At 36.9% G+C, this 15868-nt stretch overlaps 1 protein-coding gene across 1 annotated transcript in view; it reads right to left on the reverse strand.

Moving 5' to 3' along the window:
• The window catches only part of DLG1 (discs large MAGUK scaffold protein 1), an 82579-nt gene that overhangs the window by 26102 nt on the left and 40609 nt on the right, over positions 1-15868 (reverse strand). Inside the window, exons 7-13 of the mRNA XM_072410150.1 lie at positions 8298-8351; positions 5536-5586; positions 4372-4496; positions 3817-3986; positions 2689-2829; positions 1102-1225; positions 3-153 (exon numbers count right to left, since the gene is read on the reverse strand). Coding sequence (XP_072266251.1) covers positions 3-153; positions 1102-1225; positions 2689-2829; positions 3817-3986; positions 4372-4496; positions 5536-5586; positions 8298-8351 — 816 coding nt within the window. The remainder of the gene's footprint in view (positions 1-2; positions 154-1101; positions 1226-2688; positions 2830-3816; positions 3987-4371; positions 4497-5535; positions 5587-8297; positions 8352-15868) is intronic.

A 15868-nucleotide genomic window follows, 5' to 3' on the forward strand; every position in this document is an offset into this window, starting at 1 on the left:
ATAATACGATCTCCTTTTCTGAGTTCTCCACTTAAATCTGCAGGGCCTCCTGCAAGAATGAATGAAATAAAGATTCCTTCACCATCTTCACCTCCAACAATGTTGAAGCCTAATCCAGTAGACCCTCGATGTAAAATAATTTTCCTTGGTTCACTATTTTAAAAAAATATAAAAATAGGAGATGTATTACCACAAAAGCTTAATAAACAGGGAAAAAATTGCCACATAACCTCTGCGGAAGATGGTAACATTTAAAATGTTTACGTTTTTGATAATGAAAAGACTTTCTGTAATACTAAAACCTCAGGGAAATTGCATCAGGATATGTATGTACTCCCTGCTGTGGGCACATCAGAATATCTACTGATCAGTTCTTCCCACACTTTAAAAAACAGCTCTTCTACAACATTCAGAGTGTCTCAGCCATTTTCTTTGTGGGGGAAGTTTAGTTCAGAAACTCATAATTTTCAAGGGTTACTAAACTGAACTCCAGCACACAGGAAAATACAAAGCAAATTGACAATGCAGCAGCTGCCTGGGAGCTTTAAGTGCAAGATCAGCTGATCAGACAGGATATTTAAAAGGCACTGCCATGGTGCAATAGGAAAGTACGGTAAAGATCAAACGATGGAACGATCAAACGATCTTAGCAATAAAACATTTCATTATCACACTGCATGGGCTGAACAAAATATTGTATTAAATAGATTTTAGATTACAAGCTGCACACCATTGCTGAATTTAAACACTTAAAAGCAATGCATGTGTTGTAGAAGTGCTGCAATGTGTTGCTGCTATCATCTTACTTAAATATTATTTTGTATTTTGAAGGCCAGGTTCATAAAAGTATCCCTTGCAATCTTAAATAAAAATTATGCACTAAACCATATTAACCAGGTTCCTGGGATGAATACTGCACTGTTAAACAAGATAAAAAACCTGTAGTATAATTAGGCAAGCTCTACTATGAAGCAAGAAAATTCTAAATACAACGACGGTAGGTTTCTAGAGGCTTCTGACTAGCCAGTTATGTATACCTGTATGCAACTAAAACAATGGCACAATATATACACAAAAAACAATTCACAAAAATGTTCCTACCGGGTTAAATCATCATCTCCAAGCATTCCTTTAGGAACAGGAGAATATCGGCCTGGAGAGGGAGGTAAAGGATGCCCAAGAAAACTAGGTGAACTGATATGATTATCAACTTGCGGAGAATATGCTGCAATAAATGAAACAAAATTAATTACAACAGGTCTGTTCTAGTCCATAAATATATATTTGTAGATATTTTCTTGAAAATGTAAATAGCCATGTACTGGTAAACAAATATTTACAGTAAAGCCGCATACACACATGCAATTCTTGTCGTTGGAAAGGATCTTTCACGCTCCTTTCCAACGACTATGCACTGCACAATGCATGAACGAGTGCTGTACATACAGTACCGTTCTGCTCTATGCAGGAGGGAGGGGAAGAGCGACAGAGAGGCACCCTGCTGCGCGCTCTCCCCCTTCCCTTGCATTAGAATCGCGCATCGTTCATTGTTCGTGGATCCGCCAGGTCAGATCCACGGACGATGAACAACGCAGGCTGTACACACGCCAGATTCTTGCCCGATAACAGGCCGAAGCCGATTATCGGGCGAGAAAAATTTGACGTGTGTACGTAGCTTTAGGGGATGGTCATATTAGTAACTTTAGTGAGTGGATTTTCCTCATGAAACTGCCTAAAATATCACTGAAAGGAATGTGGTTTTTCCTTGTTTGTACAGGTGGTTGGTGGCAACAACATTGCTTTGTGTTTTTTTTTTCCCCCAGACACTACATGCAACATCTAAGGGCAGTTTGTTGTACAAATGTCTGCAAATGCCTGAAAAAGTATAGTGGATACCGCTTCTTACTGCTTTCCGCGGCACTTAGCGGTTTCCAGTAGGAGTCCTAGAGGAGTAAAGCTGCGTACACACGTGCAATTTTTGTTGTTGGAAAGGATCTTTCACGATCCTTTCCAACGACAAAGGACTACACGATGCATGAACGGTGCTGTACATACAGCACTGTTCTGTATATATATATATATATATATATATATATATATATATATATATATATATATATATATATATATTTTTTATTGAAAAAGTAACAAAAAAGTCTAATGATACTCAATAATAGATTTTGTTATACTTTACACTTATTGCCAGGTTTACTGGAGATTATCGGTCTCAGCAAATTTAACAAGCCGTTTCACTTAGCACAACTTCAGTTTTGGAAAGGCTAAATGGAGATGGACACTTCTCAAGAGAAATAGAATATTCACTGCTCGGTGAGCATGATTGATTTAAGTGACATCCTGCTACCTTTAACCTGACCTTGAACTCTGTTAGGGCAAATGTGCAGGCTCAGAAGTTGTGGTTTATAAAAAGAATTATCTATCTAAACAAAATTAAATTCTCAATGCAATTTTCAAAAATATAGTGATGCAACTTTTAAACAAAAACATACCTTATAAGGAATGATAAATGAACATGTAAAATGTTTCAGAGTCTAGACTCTAGCCACAGTTCTTATTTAAAGCGTAAATTTACATATATGAAACATTTGCTTGTTTATGTGTTCAGATATGTATCTGTTGCCCTCATGTGCCTAGAAATTATTTTTCTGTTAGCAACCTCTTTATGCATACTTACGGCCAGAAGTTTGTCTCCTATTTGTAGTGTTCCATCCTTATGTGCTGCACCTCCTTCAATGATTTTAGTAACATAAATACTGTTGTCACCAGGAATGTGCTGATTTCCAACACCACCCGCAATGCTGAAGCCAAGACCTATTAATTACATTTTATGGAATTAGAAACTAATGAACTATTTAGGTAATGCAGATTTTCTGATCTCACTTTACTGTCACACACCAAAAGGGTATATAATGTAACCAAAATAAACTTTTTTTTTCTTTATGTGGACAATTCTCATTTCAGCCAAAACAAATACAAAAATAAAATACTTACAACCAGGTACAATTTATTATAGACTAAAAAAGACCTGTTATTCACACCACGCTCTTTTCAGGCTACCTAATTTATCGAACCAATTTGAAAGTTTTGTGCGGCAGGCTATTCATTCGAATTATCTTGTTTTTTAATGTTTTATTTGTTTTTTCCCCTTTTTCCAGGACAAATAAGGCTTTCTTTAGAATTACTGCAGGTGGTGGTAGGGTTTGATGAAGTGGTTAATAGTTAACCCCCCTAGGATTAAATAGAAGGCCATAGTTTTGGTAGCCTAATTCATAAGCTATTCAGATATCGCCCACCTAAAACTGTCAATGACGAGTCCTTCCATCTACTCTGAATTGTCATGTTCTGCAATGCGCTTTTCTTTTGGTTGCCTGGCAACCTTATCAGAGTGCTAAAGTGTAACTTGTGTCCACAATCCAGATACAGAAGCTTGCCTAAGAAAGCCTAAATACAGGGGGAATCAATGTGTGGGAGTATATATTAGTGAGTTAGTATACACACACACACATATATATATGTTTTTTATTAATATAAAATAGTCACATGCAAAATGAGAATGCAGGAGAAATAAGACTGTTCCACCATCTTAGCTGTCAACAAAAGCTTTTTTTTCCATACCGTCTGCTGCACAACGCTTTCATCAAGCACGGGCTAAACAAAACCCTAAACAGCAAAGCTTAAGAAGTAATGCATTTAGTAAGTGCAGCTTGACATGTATGCTAAGTGGATTACTGTCGACATAAGACTCCTGACAAGGCCACGGTTTAGTGTAAAACAAGGTTAGCCTTCCCCCTTACTCACCTTTAGGACCTTTAACAAGCTTTATTTCCATTATTTTCTCAGTGATCGGCTTTCTTCTTCTGACATATAATCGTACAATGGATCCTGCCTCTTTTAATGCCTCAACAGCTTTGCTGTGTGTCACATCATGTACGTCCACATCATTCACCCGTAATATACAGTCATTAACCCTGAGGAGAAAGCAGTGGATATTTTAAGATAGTGATTTAGTCCAGGCAAGGGAATCTTCGGCTCACACCAATGACACGTACAACATAATGGACATTCATGTTTGTGCATATGACTGACTGACATATGAATAAAAAATGCTGTTTCCTACATTAGATTCTACAGATTTTTACTTGAATCAAACTCTTACAGACACACAAAAAAACACATACTTTTACAGCACACGATTTATTGTTTACAATGAGAATGGACAAGTTATTTTTTTTAGACCCCGATATATCGCCGATTCCTCATCAGTAGATGACTCTGTTTTCATTTTACTGCGCAATATAGTAAATACAATGCTAACTGATAATACAACCAGCACAACCTATAACATGTACCTACCGTAACCTTCCATCTTGTGCTGCAGCTCCCCCTGAAATTATTTTTGTAATGAAAATGCTTGTATCATCTCCAATATGTGGATTATCTGTACCCCCTGCAATGCTAAAACCAAGGCCAGATGTCCCCTGAAAGACATTAAAAGGACAGTAGTTAAGAAAAAGTTAAATTTACTTGCATGAAAAAAAAAAAAAAAAAAGGAATGCTTTGCTGAAGGAGTCAATGTTACATTTTTATTATGAGGTTATGAATGTACAAAACAGTCACCCAGGTGAGCCAAGGAACTCTGGGGCTGGGCAGGCAATGATTACAAAATGCCCTGATGAATGTACATTAACAATAACCACTAACTAAACTGTTTTATACCCAAGAAATGAGGATCAAGCCAATCCGAGCTGCTAGTGACCATAACGCATGACAAAAGTGTAATTAGTAGGGCCTGTGTCAATGACATCTGTTTGCCCACATTCATTCAAAATTCAGTTCACTGCCGAGTGCATTTGACCTGTTTTAGGACAAGTCCCCACTGGCAATATTTCGAAAAACGCTCATACTGACTTTGAATGCATTCATATAAGTGTTAAAATACATTTTTAATGCCCCCACCCCACTACATTTTAAAGAAAAGGTTTATAGGCATTTACAAGTGCTAACAGACCTCTATAAAATTCAATTTTTTTAAAGAAGCATTTATAAATGCCCCTATTGATTATGTTTGAAACAATTAAAATGCTGCAAAGTGCATTTTCAACCTTTCAACCTTCAAAAGAATGTTTTTAGCGGGAGTAGGCAGTGACGTCAGTGACACACTGTCTTCAGGGTGTGCAATTTACTCAGGAATATTAAGGAATTTTAGCATCACTTTTTGAATTATAAATTACATTTTTCTCCTTGGCTGCCTGTCCTGTATTCTTTACAATTCACAATCCCCAGCATGAAGGTATAGCCAAACTCCTAGAATGGCTATGATGGGCTTAATTTTTGGGGAAAGCTACTTGACATATGAATTTGTTCTGCAAATATTACTATATGAATACACAAGTATGGCTGTGGGAGAATTGTCCTGCCAGGGCACTGGCACAAAGCAACACATTAGGAGGAAATCCTACACTGCTAACTCCCAAATTTGCTTTGGATAGAGATGCTTTAATTTTCACTGTGCATTACCCTTTCAAGAGTGATTTCTTCGTATTCATATTCAGCATCTGTTCCATTTACCTACATATAAAAACAAAAATAAGTGAAATAGTCAGGAGAGACAGTAACACATACATACAACCTGGGTGAGGATCAAAGAAGACATCATGCAAACAAAAGCCCAGTAGGGTTCCCCCTTTTTTTTTTTTTTTTGAAATATTGCCCTAAATACACTAACCTGTACCATAGTCCTGCTTCCCCCATGCCCACAAGTGGTCACTTAACATCCCATAGGTTTGATTGGGTCATAATGTGCTGGAAGCCACAGCCATCAAGTAAGATAAGCAAAGAATTGACAATGTCCATTATTGAAACCTGTGCTGATGTAAATATGTAGGCTTTAACTGCCGACATCATCTAAAAAGGATACTTGACTGGTTAATTGTGTGAATATTCTTAATCACCAACTAAATACTAGTAACCAGGCTCTAGATTCCTGACGTTTTATTGCTGCATACAAAGTGACTAAAAGTTACACTAAAGACAACTGGGCATCCAGCATTACCAGCAGTTCAGTATCGGCAGCATGAAGATATTTTAGTACCATACTAAATACTTAAAACACATTTTGACTGTGTAAAGTAGTTTGATAGAAATCATTCTAAACAAGGGGAAATGTCCACAGATTAACTTAAAATAGGTTAATTAGGCCAACGATTTGGCTAGGAATAGGCAGCTACAACATGCTTAAGACTTTTGGCAATAACTGCTCCCACAAAATATCCATCTGACAATAAGACTCCTGAATGAAAAAGTCTGATATTGTCTACACAAAAAATAAAATTAAAAGTAAGCGCTAAGCCTATCACCTAGTCATGTGTTCAATGTTTCACAGCTTAGTCCTTATAGAACTGGCACAAATTTTCATTTTAGAAAATTTAGTCAAATAGCAAATTGCTTTATCATTCTAAACGAGTAAAAATGTATTTAAAACTTTTAAAGCAGCAACATGTTTCCATGTTCTCAGGAACACACACAAGTAGAAGATGTTTAACGTTCAGACAATTCTGTCCAACCAACTGTTAGGAGAAAGTGAGATGTGATACTGAATACCAATTTCTAATGAAACCACTGGGAAAACCTCCAAGAGATATTAAACTTCACAAATACTGAAAATTTAATGCACAGCTTTTGTTTATAAAGAAATAAACAGACAGGAAAGAACTAGAATGCCATTAGCAAAGCAACAGTCATCAGCTAATTATTTGGCTCTTCTGGCTTAGATCCTTATTAGCTTTGTTTGTAAACTGCTCGTCTCTTTCTGCTGTACTTTAACACACATTTATGGCACACAAAAACTGTCCATAAGTCACATGATACTGTTCTTGTGAATGTGATGTATAGTAAATTAGAGCAACCAGATATATACTGTGGCGGTCTCTGTTCATACAAACTGCATCAAGCAGTATATTTTATAGATAAAATGTGGCAACGAACAGTCTGCCATTAAAAGGTCAGACACCTGGCAATAATGATGTAAATCGGACAAAAAATAAGGGAACTCTCAAAATGCATGACTCTGGATTTCCATAACATACGAGTAAGAAATTATATATATTCCTGGTTTGCAAGTCTAGAATAGTTGAATAAATCTAACAAAAGCATATTTTGTAACATGAGTCTAGAATTCACTATTTTTCTCATGTACTATAAAATCCATTTCTTTAAGGTCAATTGAGGGACACCTATACCTTCACCCTATGAAAAAAAAATCCTATACCAGGGGTCAGAAATTTCCAGCCTTTAGGCCAGATACGGCTTAGCCGGTAGTTGTTCCGGCCCAATGCCCTTTGGCCGATCTGGCCTAAACTGGAGCCGTGGGTTGCCGGCTGGATCTGCCAGGGGCGATAGAAACTACGAAAGACTGCGCCGCCAGAGCTCTGGTGCCTGCTCCTTGCTGTTGCTCCACTATTTACCGCAGCCAGCGTTGATATTCCGCCGCCGCGGTAAATAGGGAAAGCTCCCTGAAGGGAAATCCGTCTCGGAGGAGAGGGGTTTCACTTCAGGGGCGTTCCCTGGTAGTGGGCAGATCCATTAGGGCGGGTTCAGCCTAATGTACTCCCGCTCACCCCATAAATGGCCTAGTGGTCATATAAGTTTGCCGACCCCTGTTCTATACCTTCACACTTTATTAAAAAACAAATAAATAAAAGATTTATAGGCCAGATCCTTAACCATCTGTTCAAAAAACCCACAGGAGATCCTAAATGGTATTCAGCAGCCAATTGTGCAATAAGTAACATCCCCTATACCCGAGTTCCGAAGAGAGAATTTTTGGACCCCGTACAAATTGTTACCTTACATAAGACTAACACCAGCTGAAGCTGCTTGGGAACTGAGCAGGGGTAAAGGCGACAGTAACAGTGGTTTCAAATGACAGAGAATCCTTTCTATAAAGACCTAAATATGGAGAGGATACAATAGTTTTGTCGTTATCGTAGAAAATAAAAGGCCTTTTACACAGCAGAGTTGATGAAAATACAAGTAACCTCCTAAGACACTACCATAAAACTTGGCTTGCTTGCAGCAGGTGAGGTTATACTGGGCAGGCCAACAAGTTTTTGCTGGTAACATCCAATCCATCTGACGGTGGTAGAATAACCTGAACATATACAACTCTTGTGTCCCTCAATAGACCATAAATATATCCAAACTATCCACAAGGCATATTACTTAGACTGAACCAATAGCTTACAAACCGATAAAGATATATTTAAAATGTTCACACTTACATATGGAGGAGTGTCCAGGCTATCTGTGTTTACAATCACTGGGGGTGGATTTGCCTTAAAAAGAAAATATACATTTTAATATTAAAATAAAATTCCTAAAAAAAAGTATTTTTTCCTTCTCACAAAAAGTTTGTCACCAACATATCAAAGCAACTCAAAACTGAATTGGAGGATGCTAAGTTAGGGGTCACACAACAGCACACTTTAAGATAAATAGGCAAATGCTCTGGCAACAAAAACTGTTCATGTATTCATATGAGCTAGCATATTTAGAAGAAGCACGTCAAAGAGAGAGAGAGGAAAAGAAGGGGATAGATAGAAAAAATAGGATAATAACTTAGCAATTATATATAGATCTATATTATGAAGATCACAAACAAGTAGCACAGGCCACAAAGCCATAACCATGTTTTATGCTGGTTTGCATTCCCAGAAATGAAATAACAATATCAATAATTCTTTTTTTTCCCAAATGATGAATTGACTGCAGGGCCAAAATAGATTGTTGACAGTATCACTATTACAAAAAGTGTCTAACCATTCAGAAATAATGTGCTTTTCCTAAATAAGAACAGAAAATGATGCATCATCCAAGGAGTGTGGTTGCATCTGTACTTCACGATCATCAATGTTTTAAAACTGGCAGATTGTATGGTAACCTACAAACACATTTATTTCTAACTACACACTACAATAGTGCTCATCACTTACAGACCATTATGATGCTTTTGAAGCATCTATAGTTAAAGATGCATGGATATAGAAGAATGTCCTATCATGAGGTTAGGTAAATTTAAAATAAACATACAGGCAGTGGTTATTTAGGGCAGCTTGCATTTCTTTTTTTTAACTGCTGGCAACATTTGTGCTCTTTGCCACCTTAAATGACAGGTAACATTTTTTTAAGCTTAGGTGTTGTTTAATACCATTATTAACAACTTTATTTATATAGCACCAACATATTGTGCAACACCTTTTATAAGATCATAGTCCTCTTACTAGCTTACCCTCTAAGGGGCTCACAATCTAATTTCTCTTCCTTTAACACAGTCCAAGGCCAATTTTTAGCCAAACAACAGCCTACAAGCTTTTACAGTGCCAGTGCAGGAAAACTACACAAACAGAGAGAACATACAAACTTCATGCTAATAGTGTCCTGGCCAAGATTGGAACCTGGGACCCTGGTGCTGCAAAGGCCAGAGTGCTAACCACTGAGCTGAATGTACTACCCAGGCAGTGCAACAACACAGTAGCTAGAAGTTACAAGGTTCATAAGAACTTCACATAAAATGATCCTACAGGTAAATTCTTTTCCATTAAATTACTTACACAAACAACAAGATTACATTACAAGCACCTCACATACTAGCAAAATACTTCCCCACTGTGACCACCTTTTTGTAATGTTTCTAAATAAACTTTAAAAAAAGAATAGGGAAAATAATTAATCCGTATTATGGATACAATTATTACAACAAATTAAAAACACACAAACTTATATAAGCTTTACATTTCACATATGTATTTGTTTTACATGTTTTTAGCATTCACCATCTAAAAATGATAATATATGCTTGCTTCCCATTTTCGCCAGTCCCAGTTCCATTGTGGGCGCTGCCATCTTCATCTTATCTTCCAGATCTTAGGCCATCTTGATTGACCAGGACGAGGTAACTCCTACTGATGGCTTCAGGCAGGTAAGTATGTTATTTTGTAGAAGGGACATCACCTGTCCATTCTGCAATATCAATCCTGCCTAAATGCAAATTTTCAAAGCGGAATATAGCGGAATTCTTTGCAATGTGATTTTTTACTTCATTCACAAAGATCAGCCACAAAATGTAAATTAATCAATTGCAGATGTACACCTAACACTTTATTAGGGACACCCGTCCCACTGCTTGTTAACACAAATATCTAATAAGTCAATCACATGGCAGCAGCACAATACAACTAGGTAAGAATACATTGTCAAGATGTCCTGCTGAAGTTCAAACAGAACTTTAGAATGGGGAAGAAAGGTGATTAAAGGTGACCTTGAACCATGGTTGGTGGTGCAAATCAGGTTGGTCTGAACATTTCAGAAACTTACTGATATGAATAGATCTCCATACAAAATCCTCTCTAGGGTTTAGAAAGAATAGCATTTCTGTGGGGGAAAACGCCTTGTTGATGCCGGAGAATGACCAGACTTAGTTTGTGCTGATAGAAAGGCAACAGTAACTTAAATGATGACTTGTAACCACCAAGGTAAGCAGAGGAGAATCTCATACTGTAACACACCAAACCTAAAGGAAGATGGGTTACGGCAGCAGACCACACCAAGCGCCACTCCTGTGAGCTAAAAATAGGTACCGGGGCAACAATTTACACAGACTCACCAAAACTGCACTAGAGAACACTGGAAAAAAGTTGCCTGATCTGTGGAGTCTTGATTTCTGCTGTGACATTCGTACAGAACTTGACATCAACATGAAAGCATGTATATATCCTGCCTTGCATCAGCAGTTCAGGCTAGTGGTGTAATGCTGTGGATCACTTAGGGCCACCTTAGTACCACCACTTCAGCATTGTTTAATGCCACAGTCTTTCTTGGTATTATTGCTAGCCATTACTGTCCCTTTAAGACCGCAGGGAATCCATTCATTGATGTTACTTCCAGCAGATTAATGCCACACATGTCACAAAGCATAAATTAACTGAAACTGGTTTCTTGAACATGACAATGAGTTTACTTTGTTCAGATGTTCACATTTATCAGACGTTCATCCAGTAGAGCACTTTTGGGATGCATTGGAATGGGAGATATGAAATTCAGCTGACAAAGCAACTGCATGAATGAAGAATGTTACATCAACTTGTTGAATCTATGGCATGAAGAATTAGCAGCCCATCCTGATACTAGCATGGTTTACCTCAAAAAGGGGCCAGACAGTTCTGACAGTTTGTTTTGCCCATTATAAATACACCACTAATAAAAATAGTCAAATGTGATCTACATGAACTAAGCTATGTTTTTTTTCTATATCTAAATGTGGTATACCTTTAAATGAAACACATAGTAAAAATACTTATATCTGATCAGAACACGATCTGCAGTATGAAGTATTCCAGAGTGATCTGATAAAAAAAAAAAAGCTGGTAGGTCACACTAATGAGGCGTCAGAAAAAGTGCTCTTTCTGATCAGCACCACCGCTGAATCCCACATTGGCATTAGCACTGTCAGGACCAGAACTCGGACCAGTAAATGAAAATATAAATAATGACTTGCTTCTTCTCTGGTTCCTCTAATTAACTGCAAACTTTACATAATGTGAATATCAGGTAAAGCCACTTGGTGATGGGCAGATCCATACTTAAGTCCTTGGAATTTGGAAGGAGGTCACCACTGGTTTAAAGTGATTAATATCAGTTGTATATAAAGTTGTGTTTAAAAAAATCTCATTTTTAGTTCTAATACCTTACAGGGCAGCCATTTTTGCTCATTACACATGCAGGCACAGCTTCTTGTTTTAGAGTACTACAAAATGGCTGTGGTTTACTGTTCTTTTTCAAAGTACAAGTGAAGGCATACCCTAAAAAAAAAGTGTGATAGATAAGCCTAACAAAATAATTAAAACAAAGATTTCAAGCAAGTAATATCAAACATCATTTTATTAGGTATTACAATACCTCAATATATGTACTTACTGAAAATAGTTTAGGTTTTTCAAAGTAGTAAATAAGTCGAGTACTACATATACGTTATTCGTTTCATGTACCTACAATGTAACCATCTCTAAATCAAAAATGAATAAAATTTACAACATTTATCTTAACATCACCCATATTGATATGCTAAATTCCCCAGATTCCTCAGCTACCTTATATTATTCCATGACAGAGCTTCAAACAGTGGAACAGTAAGTGCATAAAATTAGCAGATAGTTAAAACAACTATTATCGAGTCACCCCTGAGCTTCTCCTCAACCTTTACGCAGTTGACAAGTTTAGATATACTCACTTTCAAAAGCAGAATAAAACAAATTGAAATGCAAATTCTATGCAGCCTTTGTTATAAAAAATTTAATGTAAATTGCTGCACTTTGCAGCACATTTGGGATGAGCACAAACTACATGCATTCAGGTGAGGAAATAAAAATAAAGGATGCGAAGCAGGGACAATTCACAGACCATTCACCAGACAACTAAAGCATCTTTTTATCATAGATAAGTTTCCACACAACATACTACATTAGATAGGAAAACCATTCATATATAGAAACACAAAAAACTGTACTAGGTCAAATACAACAATGAATAGAATACATGCGCGCCTCTACCTAACTATCACCTCATAAAAACACTGCAATAAGTCATACCTTGACAAACAAATAATTTGACCAGGAGCCATCAGACCACCAGCCACTCGTTGCTTTAAATTTGGCTGTGCTTCTAGTTGGACTTTTTTTTACACTGTCCCTCAGATTTGTAAATTTCCCTTTGCTTTTAGAGGCAGCTGGCAAGGTTGAAGAGCTGTATGATCTCTGCATACAATGTTGTTGCAATGGCTGACGAATGCGTTGCATTGAAGCATGCTGTAGTCTTTGATGCATTTCCACTGCATTTCTGGAAAGACTTGCCATGCCAAAAGCCTTCAAATCAGGATCTATTAAGTCACTTAGTTCCACCATACATTTATGTATTTAGAGATGCAAAGGATGAAATAAATTGCACAAAAAGGCATATGCATAAAGGACAGTTACCAAGTTAGAAAACTAAATACAATTTCTCCTGTAGCTCATTCACTCGTTCTGTAATTAAGCTCTACCACTGGAATGAAAAAGGACAACCCCATTTCTAAGCATGAATAATCAATTCCCAGTAAAGATTAAAATGTGGCATACAAAAGGTCAGATACGTGACAAGCCAATGCATAGGAACAATTGACCAACAAAAGTTAAACACTGTACTACATACAGTACTAAGTTAACAACAAAACATGCAGTACAGGAGCTTTTCCTGAATGCAAATAGTGAATACTACACATAAAAATATTAGGGAAGATACAAATAGGTTTAATCTGAAGAACAACTTCTTAATAAATATAACGCTACATACACTACATTTATTTTAAACAGCCCTGTAAATTTACAATACATTTTCATTATATTATTTTTATTAATCAACATATTCTAAAAATCCCTACTATAACATATTTGAAAGTGAACCAGTATTTTAACCCTGGAGGATGAACTTTTATTACTGGATACAGATATCCAATCTTATTGTGATCCAGGTTAATACTCTGAATCTCTGCCAGTATTTTATGGCCCATTCATAAAATACAAGCCACAGTATTGCAACACTTTACAAAAGTACTCTGCCTGACACAGCTAAATGAGTACCATGTCTGGAGGCAAACTGGTCTCATGGTCAAAATATCTCATGGCTATTAATAACTTCTATTCAATTTGTCAGTGTTCCACTGGTTTCAGAGTCCCCAAATTACTTGCTAGTTTTGCTACAAGGTTTTACTATTTAAGTAGGTAATAAAATCAGGAACAGGATGATAGAAGGGGAAGCCCACAAATTCTATCTTCATGGATTTCTTTAAAGAATGGCTGAACTTTAATTCCATTTATGAAAGTTTTAGTTATATTCAGATTAGTGGCAGAGTCAAGCTGTACTGAAAAACTCACTACCATCAACATTCATTATCTTGGGACAACTGCCCAGTGGTGAGAGGAAGAGGCAAAATGGTGTAATGGGCTGCTAAAGATCTAGCAAAGAACAGATGGAAGTATATGCAAAGATAAACAATACCAGAGCAAGTGTCCAGCTCTGTTAGCAATGGCTTTTACCTGGTTAGCCCAAAGACCTGACAGGGTACTAGGCAGAACGTCTGACTTTCCCTTTTTTTTTTTGCTGCCTATATTTTAAATTTTTTGGTCCCATAGGGGGAAAGAAGTGAGGGGTAACTTTTTTGGCAATTGCATTTTTTTATGTTTCAGCAAGCTTTACTAGAAAAGCATCTCCTCTCCCATGTGCTCCTATTACACCTTTGTAACATTCCCTAGAGTCATCATTTGCTTTCAAATGTCAGAGGCAAACTAACAACAGGAACAGGGAAACCTTGCTCACACTAACCAAATTACTAAAGAATGATAGTCTAAATACTAAATATATATGTATATAAATACAAAAAGTTTAAATATATAATACTATTTATGTACTATATATGTAAATATTTAAAAAAAATTAGCTATATTCAAAGAATCTCTTTTAGCATGTTTTGAATATACAAGTAACAGACTGTACAGAAATAATCTGTTATATTATGCTTTCTACAAAGTATGTGCCTCTTTTCTAAGCATGTATAAAAGCCACATACCCTCTCAAATAAAAATAGGCTTGGGATGGGTCTACATTTGTATCACACTGTTCTATGTGTGCTATTGTCCATGCTTTCCACACATATCCAATTATACCACATAAGCTCTCAGCAAGTGGGCTGAGCTTCAACAGCAGTAGGAGATTGTGGTGGGGGGAAGAAGAGGAGTTATTAACCATTTTCTCTCTGGAATCAGAAACATAGGTAAACATACATGAGTGGTGATATTTTAAGCGCTTGAAAAATCATTCCTATTTGGAAAGTTTTATGGTAGCTTAGGAAATCATTCCGATGTGTGATCTGCAACACAGAAAACCTAGTGTTGCAAAATCAAACATCTTATTTTGCGATGAAAACACAGACTTTGGGAGCCCTAAATTAAAAACAGAACCCTAAATTTTTGAAGAACCTATGGGTATTTGGTTACAGTTGTCTGTCTACTGTGGAATACAGAGAACACATAAAAGTGTAAAAAAATTCATCGTTTTAGGTGTTGACCAACGCAAACAAGCAAAAGCAAAGAATATGCCAAAAAGCAAAATCAAAAAAAAAAAAGGCTAGTCACAAGAGTATTTATATATTTATATATATATAAAAAAAAAAACATTACTAAGAACAAATACATCTATGTGCTTGTATACTTCTAGGAAGTGAAAGGTAATCTAGACCTATACTAGGCAGCTTTCTGATCAGAAGAGCATTCAATGCCATGTACTGGAGGGACGCTCTCATGAATGAACACTCCCCTGTGTAAAAGTACTTTTCATCAGACCATTTGTTTAAGGGTGATTATGGGCCAATTTCCCAACAATCCTCAAAGTAGCTTTAGGGCAGGGGTGTTCAAACTTTTTGCAAAGAGGGCCAGATTTGGTGAGGTAACAATGTGTGGGGACCGACCCATTCAGCATGTACTCAGGGTTAGTGTGGTCGGCACAGGTCGCGCACAGCACACGCCCACTATAATGAGGTAGGGGACTCCCTGTGCATGGAGACTCTTGTCCTACCGAGTAGCGGGCCAATCATTGCAAGGCAGTTGATCAACTCTAACTAAATATAATTTTTCTAATATAATATATTAAAATTTTTGTATGTGTGTATTTTATACTGTGGTCAACAGTGCTGGCGGGCCGCATATTATTGATTTTATGTCAGAGGCTGTGGACCGGTGGAAATCTGAACACGGGCCTCAATTTTTCC

This window comes from Pyxicephalus adspersus, chromosome 4, assembly GCF_032062135.1.
Source record: "Pyxicephalus adspersus chromosome 4, UCB_Pads_2.0, whole genome shotgun sequence".
Classification (NCBI taxonomy): domain Eukaryota; kingdom Metazoa; phylum Chordata; class Amphibia; order Anura; family Pyxicephalidae; genus Pyxicephalus; species Pyxicephalus adspersus.